This window comes from Sebastes fasciatus, chromosome 3 (assembly GCF_043250625.1).
Source record: "Sebastes fasciatus isolate fSebFas1 chromosome 3, fSebFas1.pri, whole genome shotgun sequence".
NCBI classification, from domain to species: Eukaryota; Metazoa; Chordata; class Actinopteri; order Perciformes; family Sebastidae; genus Sebastes; species Sebastes fasciatus.
In genome coordinates, this window is record NC_133797.1 from 10,752,636 (window position 1) to 10,766,004 (window position 13,369).

At 39.2% G+C, this 13,369-nt stretch overlaps 1 protein-coding gene across 3 annotated transcripts in view; it reads left to right on the plus strand.

The window, feature by feature from the left end:
- Positions 1-3,486: 3,486 nt before the first annotated feature.
- rgl3a (ral guanine nucleotide dissociation stimulator-like 3a) overlaps positions 3,487-13,369 on the plus strand; it is a 33,660-nt gene continuing 23,777 nt past the window's right edge. The window contains exons 1-3 of one of the 3 annotated variants that reach the window (XM_074628872.1): positions 3,487-3,675; positions 4,029-4,088; positions 5,606-5,864. In XM_074628872.1, coding sequence (XP_074484973.1) covers positions 5,676-5,864 — 189 coding nt within the window. In that variant the 5' untranslated portion in view covers positions 3,487-3,675; positions 4,029-4,088; positions 5,606-5,675. Of the gene's footprint in view, positions 3,676-4,028; positions 4,089-4,349; positions 4,443-5,605; positions 5,865-13,369 lie in introns of those variants that run through there. The other 2 variants (XM_074628871.1, XM_074628874.1) reach the window with 2 other exon arrangements.

A 13,369-nucleotide genomic window follows, 5' to 3' on the forward strand; every position in this document is an offset into this window, starting at 1 on the left:
TAACTAAAATCATAATAACACACTTACTGGTAATTTATACAAAAGTCTGTATATAAAACTATATAAAAAAGATATAAATTTTTTGCTACTCAGTATCAAAATCTAACGAAATATTCAGTTTCAATCCATATTTGTTGGCGTTTAGCCTTTCAATAACAACATTTTCACTGAGGTCAAAAACCTATTTGCTCTCCCGTTTAACGTACAAAAAGGGAGGCACGCACCTGTATTAACAAGGCGTTCTAACAGCAATCTAACAACACCATAAATTACACGCGTGTCAAGCTGCCTGAGGACCAAAGACTGGACCTCTTTAATGACGGTGAGTTCAGCCACACACGCACACTAAAACAAATACAAGCACACAGTCTAAACTGTCACTGTTTGTGTCTCAGAGGACAACAGTGAAGAGGACGAGGCTGACATCATCTCGTGTGAGGCACTGAAGCGTCAGTCTCAGCTGATCATTGACTCCAAGTCCAAGAAGAAGGTCTGGAAGAAGAAGTTCTGAACCAACACCACAGTCTCAAGACTAACAGACCATCCCAGATTTCCCATTGCTATTTTAGCCATTTCATTTTTCACCTCTACAATTAAAAAATATAATATATATTTATATTTTTAGATGAGCACAATTTAGCAGCTCTTGGATTATTCTTATTTATGGATATGTTTGTACCTTTGAAGCTGCCTACCTCACTTGTATAAGTGGCTGTGTTTTGACAACAGTAATGTTCTCTGTCAGGTGTCAATGTTGCACCAACACTTGTTTCTCTGCCTCTTTCCTAATCAAAACATTACTTTCACATTTTATCATATATTTAATTTAGGGCTGTCAAAGTTAACGCAATAATAATACGTTACTTGCCATTTTTAGGTTGTAGCGGGCTCAGTTTTAAAACTAGAGTGATACTGGCATCATATGAAACTAGAAAACCTAAGGAACCATTGGTACCAACCATGTCATATAGCTTGTCACAGAGGAGGCTAAAAAAGTTGCGCTAAATTTTGGTGAGGAAAATCTGGCATGGCCATTTTCAAAGGGGTCTCTTGACCTCTGACCTCAATATATATTAATGAAAATGGGTTCTATGGGTACCCACGATTCTCCACTTTACAGACATGCCCACTTTATGATAATCACATGCAGTTTTGGGCAAGTCATAGTCAAGTCAGCACACTGACACACTGACAGCTGTTGTTGCCTGTTGGGCTTGAGTTTGCCATGTTATGATTTGAGCATATTTTATGCTAAATGCAGTACCTGTGAGGGTTTCTGGACAATATTTGTCATTGTTTTGTGTTGTTAATTGATTTCCAATAATACATATATACATACATTTACATAAAGCAAGCATATTTGCCCACTCCCATGTTAATAAGAGTATTAAATACTAGACAAATCTCCCTTTAAGGTACGTTTTGAACAGATAAAAAAATGCGTGATTAATTTGTTATTAATAATTAACTATTTTAATTGATTGACATTCTTAGTTTAATTCTTTTACCATAAATGTCTGTATGTGGGCGCAATAGGGAACTTTTGCCCGAAGGTTTTCTCTGTTGTTGTCTTTCTGGCGGAAACCCTTCGAAACAGTGAATGTAACGGGTTTTATCACACAGACATGATGCAGGTCACTGGAAGCCAACATCTGTCACAAATCCAGCCTTTATTTAAAGTGAAATCACATCAACACTAGAGACATTCAGTACATGCTTTGTTCAAGTATAACCTGTGAGCTGCACAAGAAACCTTCCCTGCTTGTGTCCATGCAGTGCCTGAGCACCGGAATTATCTCTGCTATGTGCGGCATCTCAGAAAGGGTTGTGTCTCTTTGCTCAAATGCTTTGAGGTGGATGGAGTCAGCTCTTGGCTGTTACGTGGATTGTCATGTTTTGTACCTGAGTCATTGGCAGAACAGTGTAACCTGAATGATGTCCTCTGTCTTTAATTGTCTAGCTGGCAGCTGGGATTGAGTGTAACCAAACAAAAGCTCTTTGGCCAATCCATTGAATCATGAAAATTAGGTGTTCCCTGTGAGACAGTATTTAGATCAGTAGGTCCCAACCATTGTTGTTCTGATAAAGTAAAATCTACTTGTGGCCTCACATGAGCATTTCAACCACAGAGGGATTTTTCCTTCTCAGATTGTTTCATTTGAAGTGTTTTTGTGCTCCTGAAGACGTGTCTTTATTTCACAGGAAAAGCAAAAATTAGAGAAATAAAGATGTTGATAATTATTAATTAGACCCTTATCAGACACTAAAACTCTTCCCCAAGGTGTCTTTACAGATAACACCTTTTGAAGAGTTGATCAAATCTTAAGCACTGCCACCAATACTTGGTTAAAAAAAGGTCATAATTCTTGGATCTATGGAAAGGGCCCAATCAAAACAATATATTTATTTTATGAAAAATGAGAACCTGCTCTTAGATATGCCCCTCACCTTAGGCCTTATAATGAAGAATGAATTCACAGCAATCCTCCATAAAAAAGCAGTGGTTCCCAACCTGGGGTCCGGCCCCCCTTAGGGGGGCACAAAAGATCACAAGGGGTGTGCCAGGATTTGTCTGCTCTGAGGTTGTCAAAATTAGATTTGCTCATGTATAACTAAAATCATAATAACACACTTACTGGTAATTTATACAAAAGTCTGTATATAAAAATATATAAAAAATATATACTTTTCTTTTTGCTTCTCAGTATCAAAATCTAACGAAATATTCAGTTTCAATCCATATTTGTTGGCGTTTAGCCTTTCAATAACAACATTTTCACTGAGGTCAAAAACCTATTTGCTCTCCCGTTTAACATACAAAAAAGGGAGGCACACACCTGTATTAACAAGGCGTTCTAACAGCAATCTAACAACACCATAAATTACATTTATTTAACCACGATAATAAAAAATCTGTTTCGGCTCTAACACGAATATAAGCAAATCCGTCAAGACGTCATCACTTTATTTATGCTAATGAACTGATGACTTCTATTCATTAAAGAAAGTTGATTTAATAAAAAAAAGACTAACTCATTCAATGCATTGAATCACTTTATCCAAATTGAGGATGTTGTTCGAGGATATGAAATTGTTTTTTAAGGTGATGACGTCGGGGTGCTTCAAGGAAAATAGGTTGGGAACCACTGGTCTAAAGTAACAGACAGACAGAAAATTTAACAAAAAAAAGAAACTTTAATAGAGTGAAATTTGATTAGACTTGACTTAATGCTCACAAAATAAAATAAAATAAAATAAAACATACATTAAAAAATTGACAAATAATATAAAACAAAACAAACCTGCTCAATATTGTGAGAAAGACTGTTGTGTCTATGTCTATAGCTGATATTCATCACACAAATAGTAGGCTACATATGCTAAAATATTAAATTTATTCACACTAAAATAAAGTTTGATTTCCGTGTTTATCTGTAGCAAGTGATTTAATTGGTGCGTTGTTGTGTTTATTAACTGCTCGACCAATCAGTGAGAGGGGGCGGGGCTAAACGTCCTGACTGTTGGTGATTATGAATGGCTGCTGTAGGCAGCGTGAGTGAGGGCCACCAGGCCTCCACTTCATGTACCAGCAGTCTGTAGGGGTCTTCAAGGGGGGATTTGTCACGTTTTTATAGGTGCACCCTGTGTGAACAGTGTACTGTTACCCAACCTCAGGTAAGAAACATTTATACCCTTCACAGCTTGTCAGTTAACTCTGTAAAATCACCAGCAGGTCCAGTTCAGAGTAGAAAACTAGTATATCCACTTTCTGTAAGCAGAGTCATCCATGTGTGTTCTTCAGTGTTTGGTAATGAAATTAGCACCTGTCACCTGCCAAATACAGTGTAAGTGTTGACTGTGGCTGATTGTTTTTTGGTGGTTTTCTTTATATTAAGAAATATTAATTTAAAAAAAGCAATTCATAAATTATAAATAGTCAGGGATTAAGGTTACATGACATATTCCATATATTTCTACTGTCTTGTACCACTAACTCAATGTTTACAATTCTAATGGGTTCTACATAGATTTCAGAAGTGGCAGACCAAAAACAAAATGTTCAGTGACCTGCCACAGTGACCCTGCGGGTGAGGGAAAAATGTCAGGCTTTTATCACTCTATGGTGAAGGTGAAAATGAGGATTAAGAGTTTGTACTTTGTTCTAATGAGGAGGCTAGTGGACTGGAATGATGGGGATGTGAAATCAAAATTGGGACATAAATATGTATCACAGTGTGTACAGCCAACCTGGGAAGGAGGCCAATCCGACACACTCACATGCACGCCTAAAACATGCGTGCAGAGCATCATCCGCCCACAAACACAAAGAACAATCAGTCCTCAGTGATAAATACCAGTCTCTCCAATCCAAGCTTCACACTGCCTCTGGACTATCACAGCTCTCTCAGCGTGGATTTTACTTTACCGGGATTCAGTTTACAGTTAAGTGACTATTTATTTTGTGGGATAATGGGGTTTTTATTTCAAAGGATCTTTTGATTGATATTTATATTTACTGTTATTATATATATATATATATATATATATCTTGTTCTAATTGTGTATCACTATTATGTAGTCATATTATTTATGTATATTAATATTGCGTTCTCTATTACATTGTGGAATTTTAACACTATTTAGGTGGAGGTTTCAAAGTTAAGTGACTATTTATTTTGTGGGATAATGGGGGTTTTAATTCAAAGGATCTTTTGATTAATATTTATATTTACTGTTATTATATGTATATCTTGTTCTAATTGTTTATCACTATTATGTAGTCATATCATTTCTGAATATTAATCTTGTGTTCTCTATTACATTGTGGAATTTTAACACTATTTAGGTGGAGGTTTCAAATAAGCCCAGTGTTGTTTTTTTTGCCTCTTCCTGCACTGTATATTATTTATTTATTTATTTTTTGTTATGTTTGTGTATTCTTGATTCGTTTAAAATAAATAAACAATATCCACATTTTAGTTGGGGACGCTGTAGAAGAAACATTGTTGTCAATGGCTATGGTTGTTTGTGAATTGTATATGAAATTAATTATGCAGATTTTGTACCTTTTTTTTTAAGATCCAAAATAATTTATGGTCATATTGAGCTTTGACTAAAACGTTATATTTATTGCAGTCTTCATATTTTCAGTGATTGTTCTCATGATGTGGCCATTTTGAAGCTATTTGAGATCGATCATACAAATAAAGGGAATATAATTTACATAATATGTTGAGCATGTTCACTTTGCCAGTATTGTTATCTCAGTAAAAACAATACTGACAGGATGACAGTCATTTACAGTATATTGTTGTTTTTTTTGGTAACACAGAATGTTTCCAGCTATAAAGTTGTAAAGAGGATTCCTCAGTTTAGACAAAATAACTTTTTATGACAATTTAGAGGTGTTTAAAGCCCTTATTGTTCTGTCAGAAATGCAATTCTGTCCCGGCATGGCGAATCTAATCATTTTTATGGGAACAGGAGGTTTGCATGTGTAACCTGCTGACCTGGACACTTCTTTTTTAATGGTTATAAAAAGAACATAAAATTACAGGAAAATGATACCATGTCTAATGTTTTCCCACTCTCCTCCCTGGCACAGATGAGGCAGCAGGTGTAGGAGAGCTCTGACGAGTTGTGAGTGGGCCCGATAGCGTGACACAGAGCAGAAGATGAGGACTATTATTCCAGTGTATGGGGGCGGCGATGGAGGGGAGTCCCGCGGCCTCCGCAGCAGGGTGGGCAGGATGAAGAAGCTGCTGTGGCTCAAGCCGAATCCCTGCGAGGATGTCCATATGGACACGGAGGACGGCGTGTGGCTGACCAGCTTCCAGACGTTGGACACTGATGGACAGTACGAGGTGAGTCGGAGCAAGGTTTCTATGATTGTCAATAAGGGTTATGTGCCTTTGCTGCAGTTTACTGTAGCAGCTGCTGTTGGTGACCTCAAACCATTTCAAACTCTCACCTGACATCTATTTGTATGGACGTCATGCATGGAAATAATGGAAATAAGTCAAAGCATCAATGCCCGGTGTAATGTCCAAGCTTTTGCTCAAACAGAGCATGATGGATGCCATACACACACACACGCACGCACGCACACACACACACACACACAACCAACGTAGGAGGGTCTCTCACATGTAGGAGGATTCGTCATTGAAACATGGTGAGGTATTCCACCTAGAGCGAGGAGTTGCTCGAACACGAGATGAGAGGCAACAGATTCAAATAGAACTGCGTGGTAATTCAATAGGATATTTATCGTCTTTCAATTAGGGTTGTCAATCGATTTAAAATGTTTAATCACGATGAAACACATGATTGTCCATAGTGAACCACGATTAATAGCAAATGAATCATACATTTTGTATCTGTTCAAAATGTACCTTAAAGGGAGATTTGTCAAGTATTTAATACTCTTATCAACATGGGAGTGGGCAAATATGCTGCTTTATGCACATGTATGTATATATTTATTATTGGAAATCAATTAACAACACAAAACAATGACACATATTGTCCAGAAACCCTCACAGGTACTGCATTTAGCATAAAAGATATGATCAAATCATAACATGGCAAACTGCAGCCCAACAGGCAACAACAGCTGTCAGTGTGTCAGTGTGCTGACTTGACTATGACTTGCCCCAAACTGCATGTGATTATCATAAAGTGGGCATGTCTGTAAAGAGGAGACTCGTGGATACCCATAGAACCCATTTTCATTCACATATCTTGAGGTCAGAGGTCAAGGGACATCTGTGAAAGTTTTGAGCTTTATTCATCCTCCTTCGTGACTATCTAGTATGACATTAAATTCCTTAGGTTTTCTAGTTTCGTGGTATGAAATGACTTATATCAGGATAGAAGATTTTGGCCATATCGCTCAGCCCTAGATTCAAATGCCTGTGGCTATTTGGCTGTTATAGTGTTATGAAAAGACCAATTTTATGCTTCTGTCTGCGTGGCCATGACATCAGCATTAGTTATTTCCTTGTTGATTTATCTGTCAATTGTTTTCAGATTAACTGTTGGGTCTAGACAAAATGTACACAATAATAATAATAATAATAATAATAAAAAGTCCATCACAATTTCTAAGAGCCCAACACATCATCTTCAAGTTCCTTGTTTTGTCCGGCAAACAGTCCCAAGATATTAGATGTACAGTGATATAAAAAAATGAGAAGCACCCAATCTTTACTTTTGCTAAGCTAGAATCAGAAAATCAGGGCTGAAATGAATGATTATTTTCATTGCCGATTATTTTCTAAATAGTAGTTTGCTCTATAAAATGAGAAAAGAAAAATGTTGGAGAAGTAGGAATCAGTGATTTTTGCCATTTCTGCTTAAAAATTATTATTGTTAATCAGTTAAGAATTACGATTAATCTACCATCAAAATAGTTGTCCATTAATGTTCTGTCAATCAACTAATCAGTTAATCGCCCAATCGTTTCAGCTCTAAAGGAAATATTTTGCTTTTTTGCTTGATAATCGACTTAAACGATTTATCAAAATAGTGTTTGATTAATGTTCTGGTCCGCTGAGTAATCGATTTACTGACAAATCACTCCGACATTAACATAAGTAAAGTGTGTGTAACGCGGCTGGGTGTGTGTTGACGTCTTTGCATTATGCAACCGTTCAGTCTCCCGTAAGCCTTATAGTATAACAATGGTGCTAATTTAAGTGATTGACGTCAGTGTTCATTTTGACTGACTCCTTCCTAGAAGATTTACTGCTTTACTTGGTGTTATGTCATGTGCAAGTCATTGCTCAGTTAATTAGTATGTGTAGTTGGTCTACGGGTGAATCATACACAGTGGCAGAAAAGCTGTCATCGGTTTCTCTCTGGGATTTTTTTTACTGTTGTTTCCTTTTGGCACAACATTTTTTTCACTCTGGATGTTGTCAACATCAGCAGACAAATAGAGGCGTTTAAAATGATGAATACAGTCGACTCTCCAGGAAGTATACTCTATCAGGATCCTGTGGGTGTGCTTCCAGCTAAAATAAGCCTTTTAACCCTCTGACACCCACATAGACCCATTTTTGTCTTTTTTAGGGGGTACAGGGGGTCTTTAGGGGGAGATAGCAGGTGAACAGTAGATGTCACATAGAAGTGGTGTACATCATCTGAAAGCTGGGAACCTGAAGATTAATTTGAGATGCTGCTCAGCACTGTGTGTCAAGTTGTTCTAGTCATAAATCAGAAATAAATATGATTTAAATAATTAATTCAAATGAATTGTGAAAGTGTATTAAAGCTTAGAACATTATAATGGAAGTATATGATGGTCATCCCCATGCTCTATTATGACTCATAAGTTGCTGCAGCAATTTTTGGGTCGATACCATTTGCTACACAGATTTGGTGCTAAATTTAACCATTTTTTACCACTTCAGAATTGATAAAAATGATAAATAATCCCCCCAAAATACCACATTAAGACACCAAGACCTTTAGGAACACCGTAGAAAAAGCCATGCTGAGATTTGGTATCAAAACTTTTGACATTTGGAGATTTCTGTAAGAGTTGCATTTTTCGGTGATTGGATGGCGAGCACTTTCGTTCTGGAAACTGCTCAGAAACCCCCACATTGTGAATCTAGCTAGGAAAGCCATCCATCCTCTGAATGCTATAGGTCTGTAGTTTGTGGCTGTAAAGTTTCATGAGGCTGTGATTATCCTAGAGGTCACCAAAGGTCATTTTATACAGTTTGAAAAATTGGTCTTACTACAATTAAATGGCTACTATGGGGACTAACATCATCACACATGAATACATTTGGGCTCATTGGATCCACAAGAGTCTCAGCTTTACAGTGATACCCAATTTATGTAATTCCAAGACTGTTTAGGGACCCCAGTATGCAGAAATATTCAAACACACCATTTTAGAACAGACGAAAATAACACATTTGTACTGCATGCATAAAACTGCATAGTTTTTGCCCAAAACTGCATGTGATTATCATACAGTGGGTATGTCTGTAAAGGGGACACTCGTGGCCACCCATAGAACCCATTTTCATTCACATATCTTGAGGTCAGAGGTCAAGGGACCCATTTGAAAATGGCCATGGCAGTTTTTCCTCGCCAAAATGTTGCCTAACTTCGTAGCATTATTTAGCCTCTTTCCTGACAAGCTGGTATGATATGGTTGGTATCAATGAATTCCTTAGATTTTTCTAGTTTCATATGATACCAGGACCTTCACTATAGCTCTAAGACTGAGCCTAAAGTCGGTCGGGATCACTGGCGATCCTTCAGGTTTCAGAGGGTTAATCGTGAAGTTTTTAGGACACAACCTCAACCAGCATGTTTCGGCTTCATCTTACATGCATGCTTCCGCTTGTTGCTCTCCTGTCACCTCATCACCCATTCATGTGTCTAATGAGCACTAATTGAGATATCTCCCGGCACTTTCTGTGCTCTTTTGTTCAGCCTCTGTAGAGAGACTGTGTGACATGGGCAAACATGGAAGAATGATGGTAGAGTTTTAGTTCAGACAGAGACTCATTAGAGAAACAAAAAGCTCATTATTTTCTCTGAGCTGAAAGAGCTGTGGACAGCCTTGTTGAAGACGTCCCATCTGCTCTGCCTGTCGGTGTTACAGCAATGTGTAGTCAATTTGTCTGTGGAAGGAGTGAAAATGAAGTGTTTTCAGTACTGAAGGCTCTCAATTTATTTCCTCTTTTTGTGCTTCCTTGAAGTCACAAAGTTGAAGTGACTATTTAGGAGCAGAGCAGACCAGTTTCATTAGGAATGTCCCCACCACACCCGAGACACCACGGGCAGGAACATACAGTATGACAGAGGCTGTCGAGAAAAACTGTCCCGACTGGATTCTTTAGAGGCAGTGGCACTGAAATGTACTGTTCCTTAGCATGTTGATGTTGGCCTGAATCCAGCACCTCAGACCATTTCCTTTTGCATCTTGCATTTTCCTGTAAAACAACCACTGTTGATTTTATAATGAGACTGACCTTTAGAGCTTGAGGTAATTGAATTAATTCATAATGTTTTTAATGTTAACTAATTTTAATGTTTAACTTTGACCATTACACTCTATTGTCTCTGCCATTCATACTCTAAGAAAGTTAAAACAGTTTTTCTACAATTATAAAATCGAGGTCATTAGGTGGACATAAAGCTGGAATACAGCCACACGTCATGTCTCGGAATCAGTGTTTTTGGTAACACTTTTTAAAAAAATTTATACACATAATTCACGGTCACACATGGATATCAAAGCTAGACTTGTTCCGATACCAATACCAGTATCCGAAATGCGTCCGATACTGCCCAAAATTTAGAATCGGGTATCGGCGAGTACGCCAGTCTATGCACAAATCCTATACCATCATTTATTTATTTATTTTTTAAGATCATTTTTTTGGGCTTTTTATGCCTTTTATTGATAGTGATAGTGATAGTGGTGAAATGGGGGGAGAGAGAGGGGATGACATGCAGAAAGGGCCACGGGTCGGATTCGAACCCCGGGCCGCTGCAGCAAGGACTCGCCTATTTGATACATGGGGCGCCCGCTCTACCCGGTGATCTACCGCGGTGCCCCACCATAATTTATTAACCCAGAAAAAAATCAACTTGTTTAACAGTAAATCAACTCTTCTTTGTTATTTGTTGATGTTTTACAAAGGGTTAACCCTGAGCCAGGCCATACAACAAAGATAGTAATCATATCACATCCATACATGGTCCGTAGGAAATAGCTGTGAAATAATAATGATAACACTATAAATAATACTAATACTATATAAAAACTATATTTTTTTAAACTATATATTCGACACTCGGGCAACAGCCGACACCGCAAGTTCAGGTATCGGTATCGGGGAGGAAAAAATAGTATCGGAACGTCTCTAATCAAAGCACCATTAGATGAATCGTATACCAAAGGCCCTGTAGATAGTCAAGCATCACAGCTCATATTCTCTTTCCTTATTTAGTTTAAAAGATTTACATGGTGGTTCTAATAAGTGGGGTTGGGACTGCACTTTTTATTGTCTACTTCAAAAAAGTGAGGCTGTGTTCATGTCCAGCTAACATAGCTACTGTTGGGCTCTGAGAGAGGCAGGATACAAACCATAACATTTTGTTGATCCTTACACCAGAGCCCACAGCTTTTATCTCCTACCTGAGTGGGAATACTGGTTCTGCTAGACCCACAGACACCACAGAGTTGATTACCTTATTAAAGCTGGGGTAGGGTTAGTCTGACTCAGATGTAGACTGTGGTAAGCCCGGCTGCCGCGTATGTCACGCTTGGGCAAGTACTTCTGGCGAACAATTCTGGATTCGACTATTAGTGCACTTTACTTCTTTTAGGACATAATAATTTAAATAAGGGCTATTTAAAGGGACTATTTGTAAGAATCAGAAATTGCTTGTTAACAGCGACACCTGTGGCCATTAAGTCAACGAAAGTCAGCGCCCTGTTGCTCGCGCTCGCTCTACATAGACATGAGCGAGCATCGCTCAAAACAGTGAGGCGACACACGTCAGCTAAAACCACAATATCACTCTATATTTCACCTGCTTGGCAGTAATGTTAGCTGACCAGACGAAGGTCTCTCCATGAATCAATGCTGATCCTAGTGTTGGCTTTTCCTGCTTCAGCCTCCTGACAGGGGAGACACCGGAGTTTTGGTGGGAGACGATAATGTTTCTCTCTGCGGAGCTCCGTCACTTCACAAGACACAAGAAACCTCTGTTGGTCTGGAGGAGCTGCAGCATTTATTTCTGCACAAACGTCCACTAGATATTCTCAGAGCTAAATTAACTCTTCTGCAATGTGAAGTGTGCGCTCATGCATGTGAGAGTAGAGCGAAAGAGCAAGTGAGAACGAGCGCGGTGTGTGAGTGAAGGCAGGCAGAGGAGCAGAGTACAGCAGAGACTCCGGTCCTGGAGACCAAAGCTACGGTCTCCCTCGCGTCCTCCAACCGCGGCAAACACAGTTTTGCAAGACGGGCTTCACTAGATAGAACTTTGCTGTTTTGGTGCTTCCGTGTAGTTTGTGTTGGAGTCTTGCCTGAAGAGCGTAGCCACACGGGAGTGCGCATGGGACACCGACCCGCAATGATTTATACGTGTAAGAAGTTACAAACGGTCCCTTTTAAATGTACAGTGTGTAACATCTGGCAGCATCTATTGGTGAGGTTGCAAATTGCAGTAGGAGAACTACGGTGGCCAACGGGAAAATGCGAATGTCCCCATCTTGAGCCAGTTAATGTGAGAGTAGCGTAGGTCAATTGGCGAATAGCAGTCAGTGCCTAGAGTGTGTACGTGGGAAATGAGTGGTGAAGCAAGAGAGAGAGAGAGAACGGTGGCAAATGTGTGTGAGGAACAAGTGAGCAGAGGACAGAGTTAGTTTAGCTCTGAGAATATCAGTGAATGTTCAGTGGAAGTTGCAGTTTGTGCAGAAATAAATGCTGCAGTTCCTCAAGACCAACAGAGGTTTCCCGCGTCTTGTTTCCCGGCGGCTGAGTGGAGCGACGATGGGGGTTAACTCCAGACCGAGTAACATTATCGACTCCGGCCCAAGCAGGAAAAGTTAACACAGTGTTTGGTTTGTCCGTTTTGGGCTACTGTAGAAACATGACGGCCGGATCTGTGGAGAGGACCCACTCCCTATGTAGATATGAAGGGCTTATTCAAAGGTAACGAAAACACAATCATTCTTATTTTCAGGTGATTATACACTAAAGAAAATGTACTTATTAATATCATATTCCATTTCTGTCAATAAATCCCCCTAAATGTTACACACTGATCCTTTAAGTGTTCGTATTGGGAAGTTGGTTTACGTCTCTTTCCCAATGTAAGTCTATGGGGAAAAAGTCATTTTGGGCCCAATGGCATCACATGACGGACACGGAACTTGTAATTCCAGCGTTTGGCCACTAGGTAAAATTTGCTGCAAAGCCAAGCGGTCTTCCTGGGTGCTTGGATCTCATGCAGCATTCTCCTCCACTTCTGTTTTGCAAGGGCACCGTCGCTGCATCTTGTACTTGGCGCCGCCCAAGACGATTGTGATTGGTTTAAAGAAATACAAACGAGCCAGAGTGTTTTTTCCCCCTATACCAGAATGATACACCTCCTCCTCTTTGCTCTACAGCTGTCAGATTCAGCTCATCCATATAAAGTATGAGGGCAAGCATCCACCGGTTGGTGCTCATGGTGAATAAACAATGTCAAACAAATAGATAGTAGCATGAATATAATATGCAAGAAGGCGGGTCAGTGTTGTCAAGATATTGTTGTCATAAGGGAATGGGAATTGTGTAGCATTCTGGGGTGGTACCGGCATTTTTGGAGAGTAGCGCACAGAGAC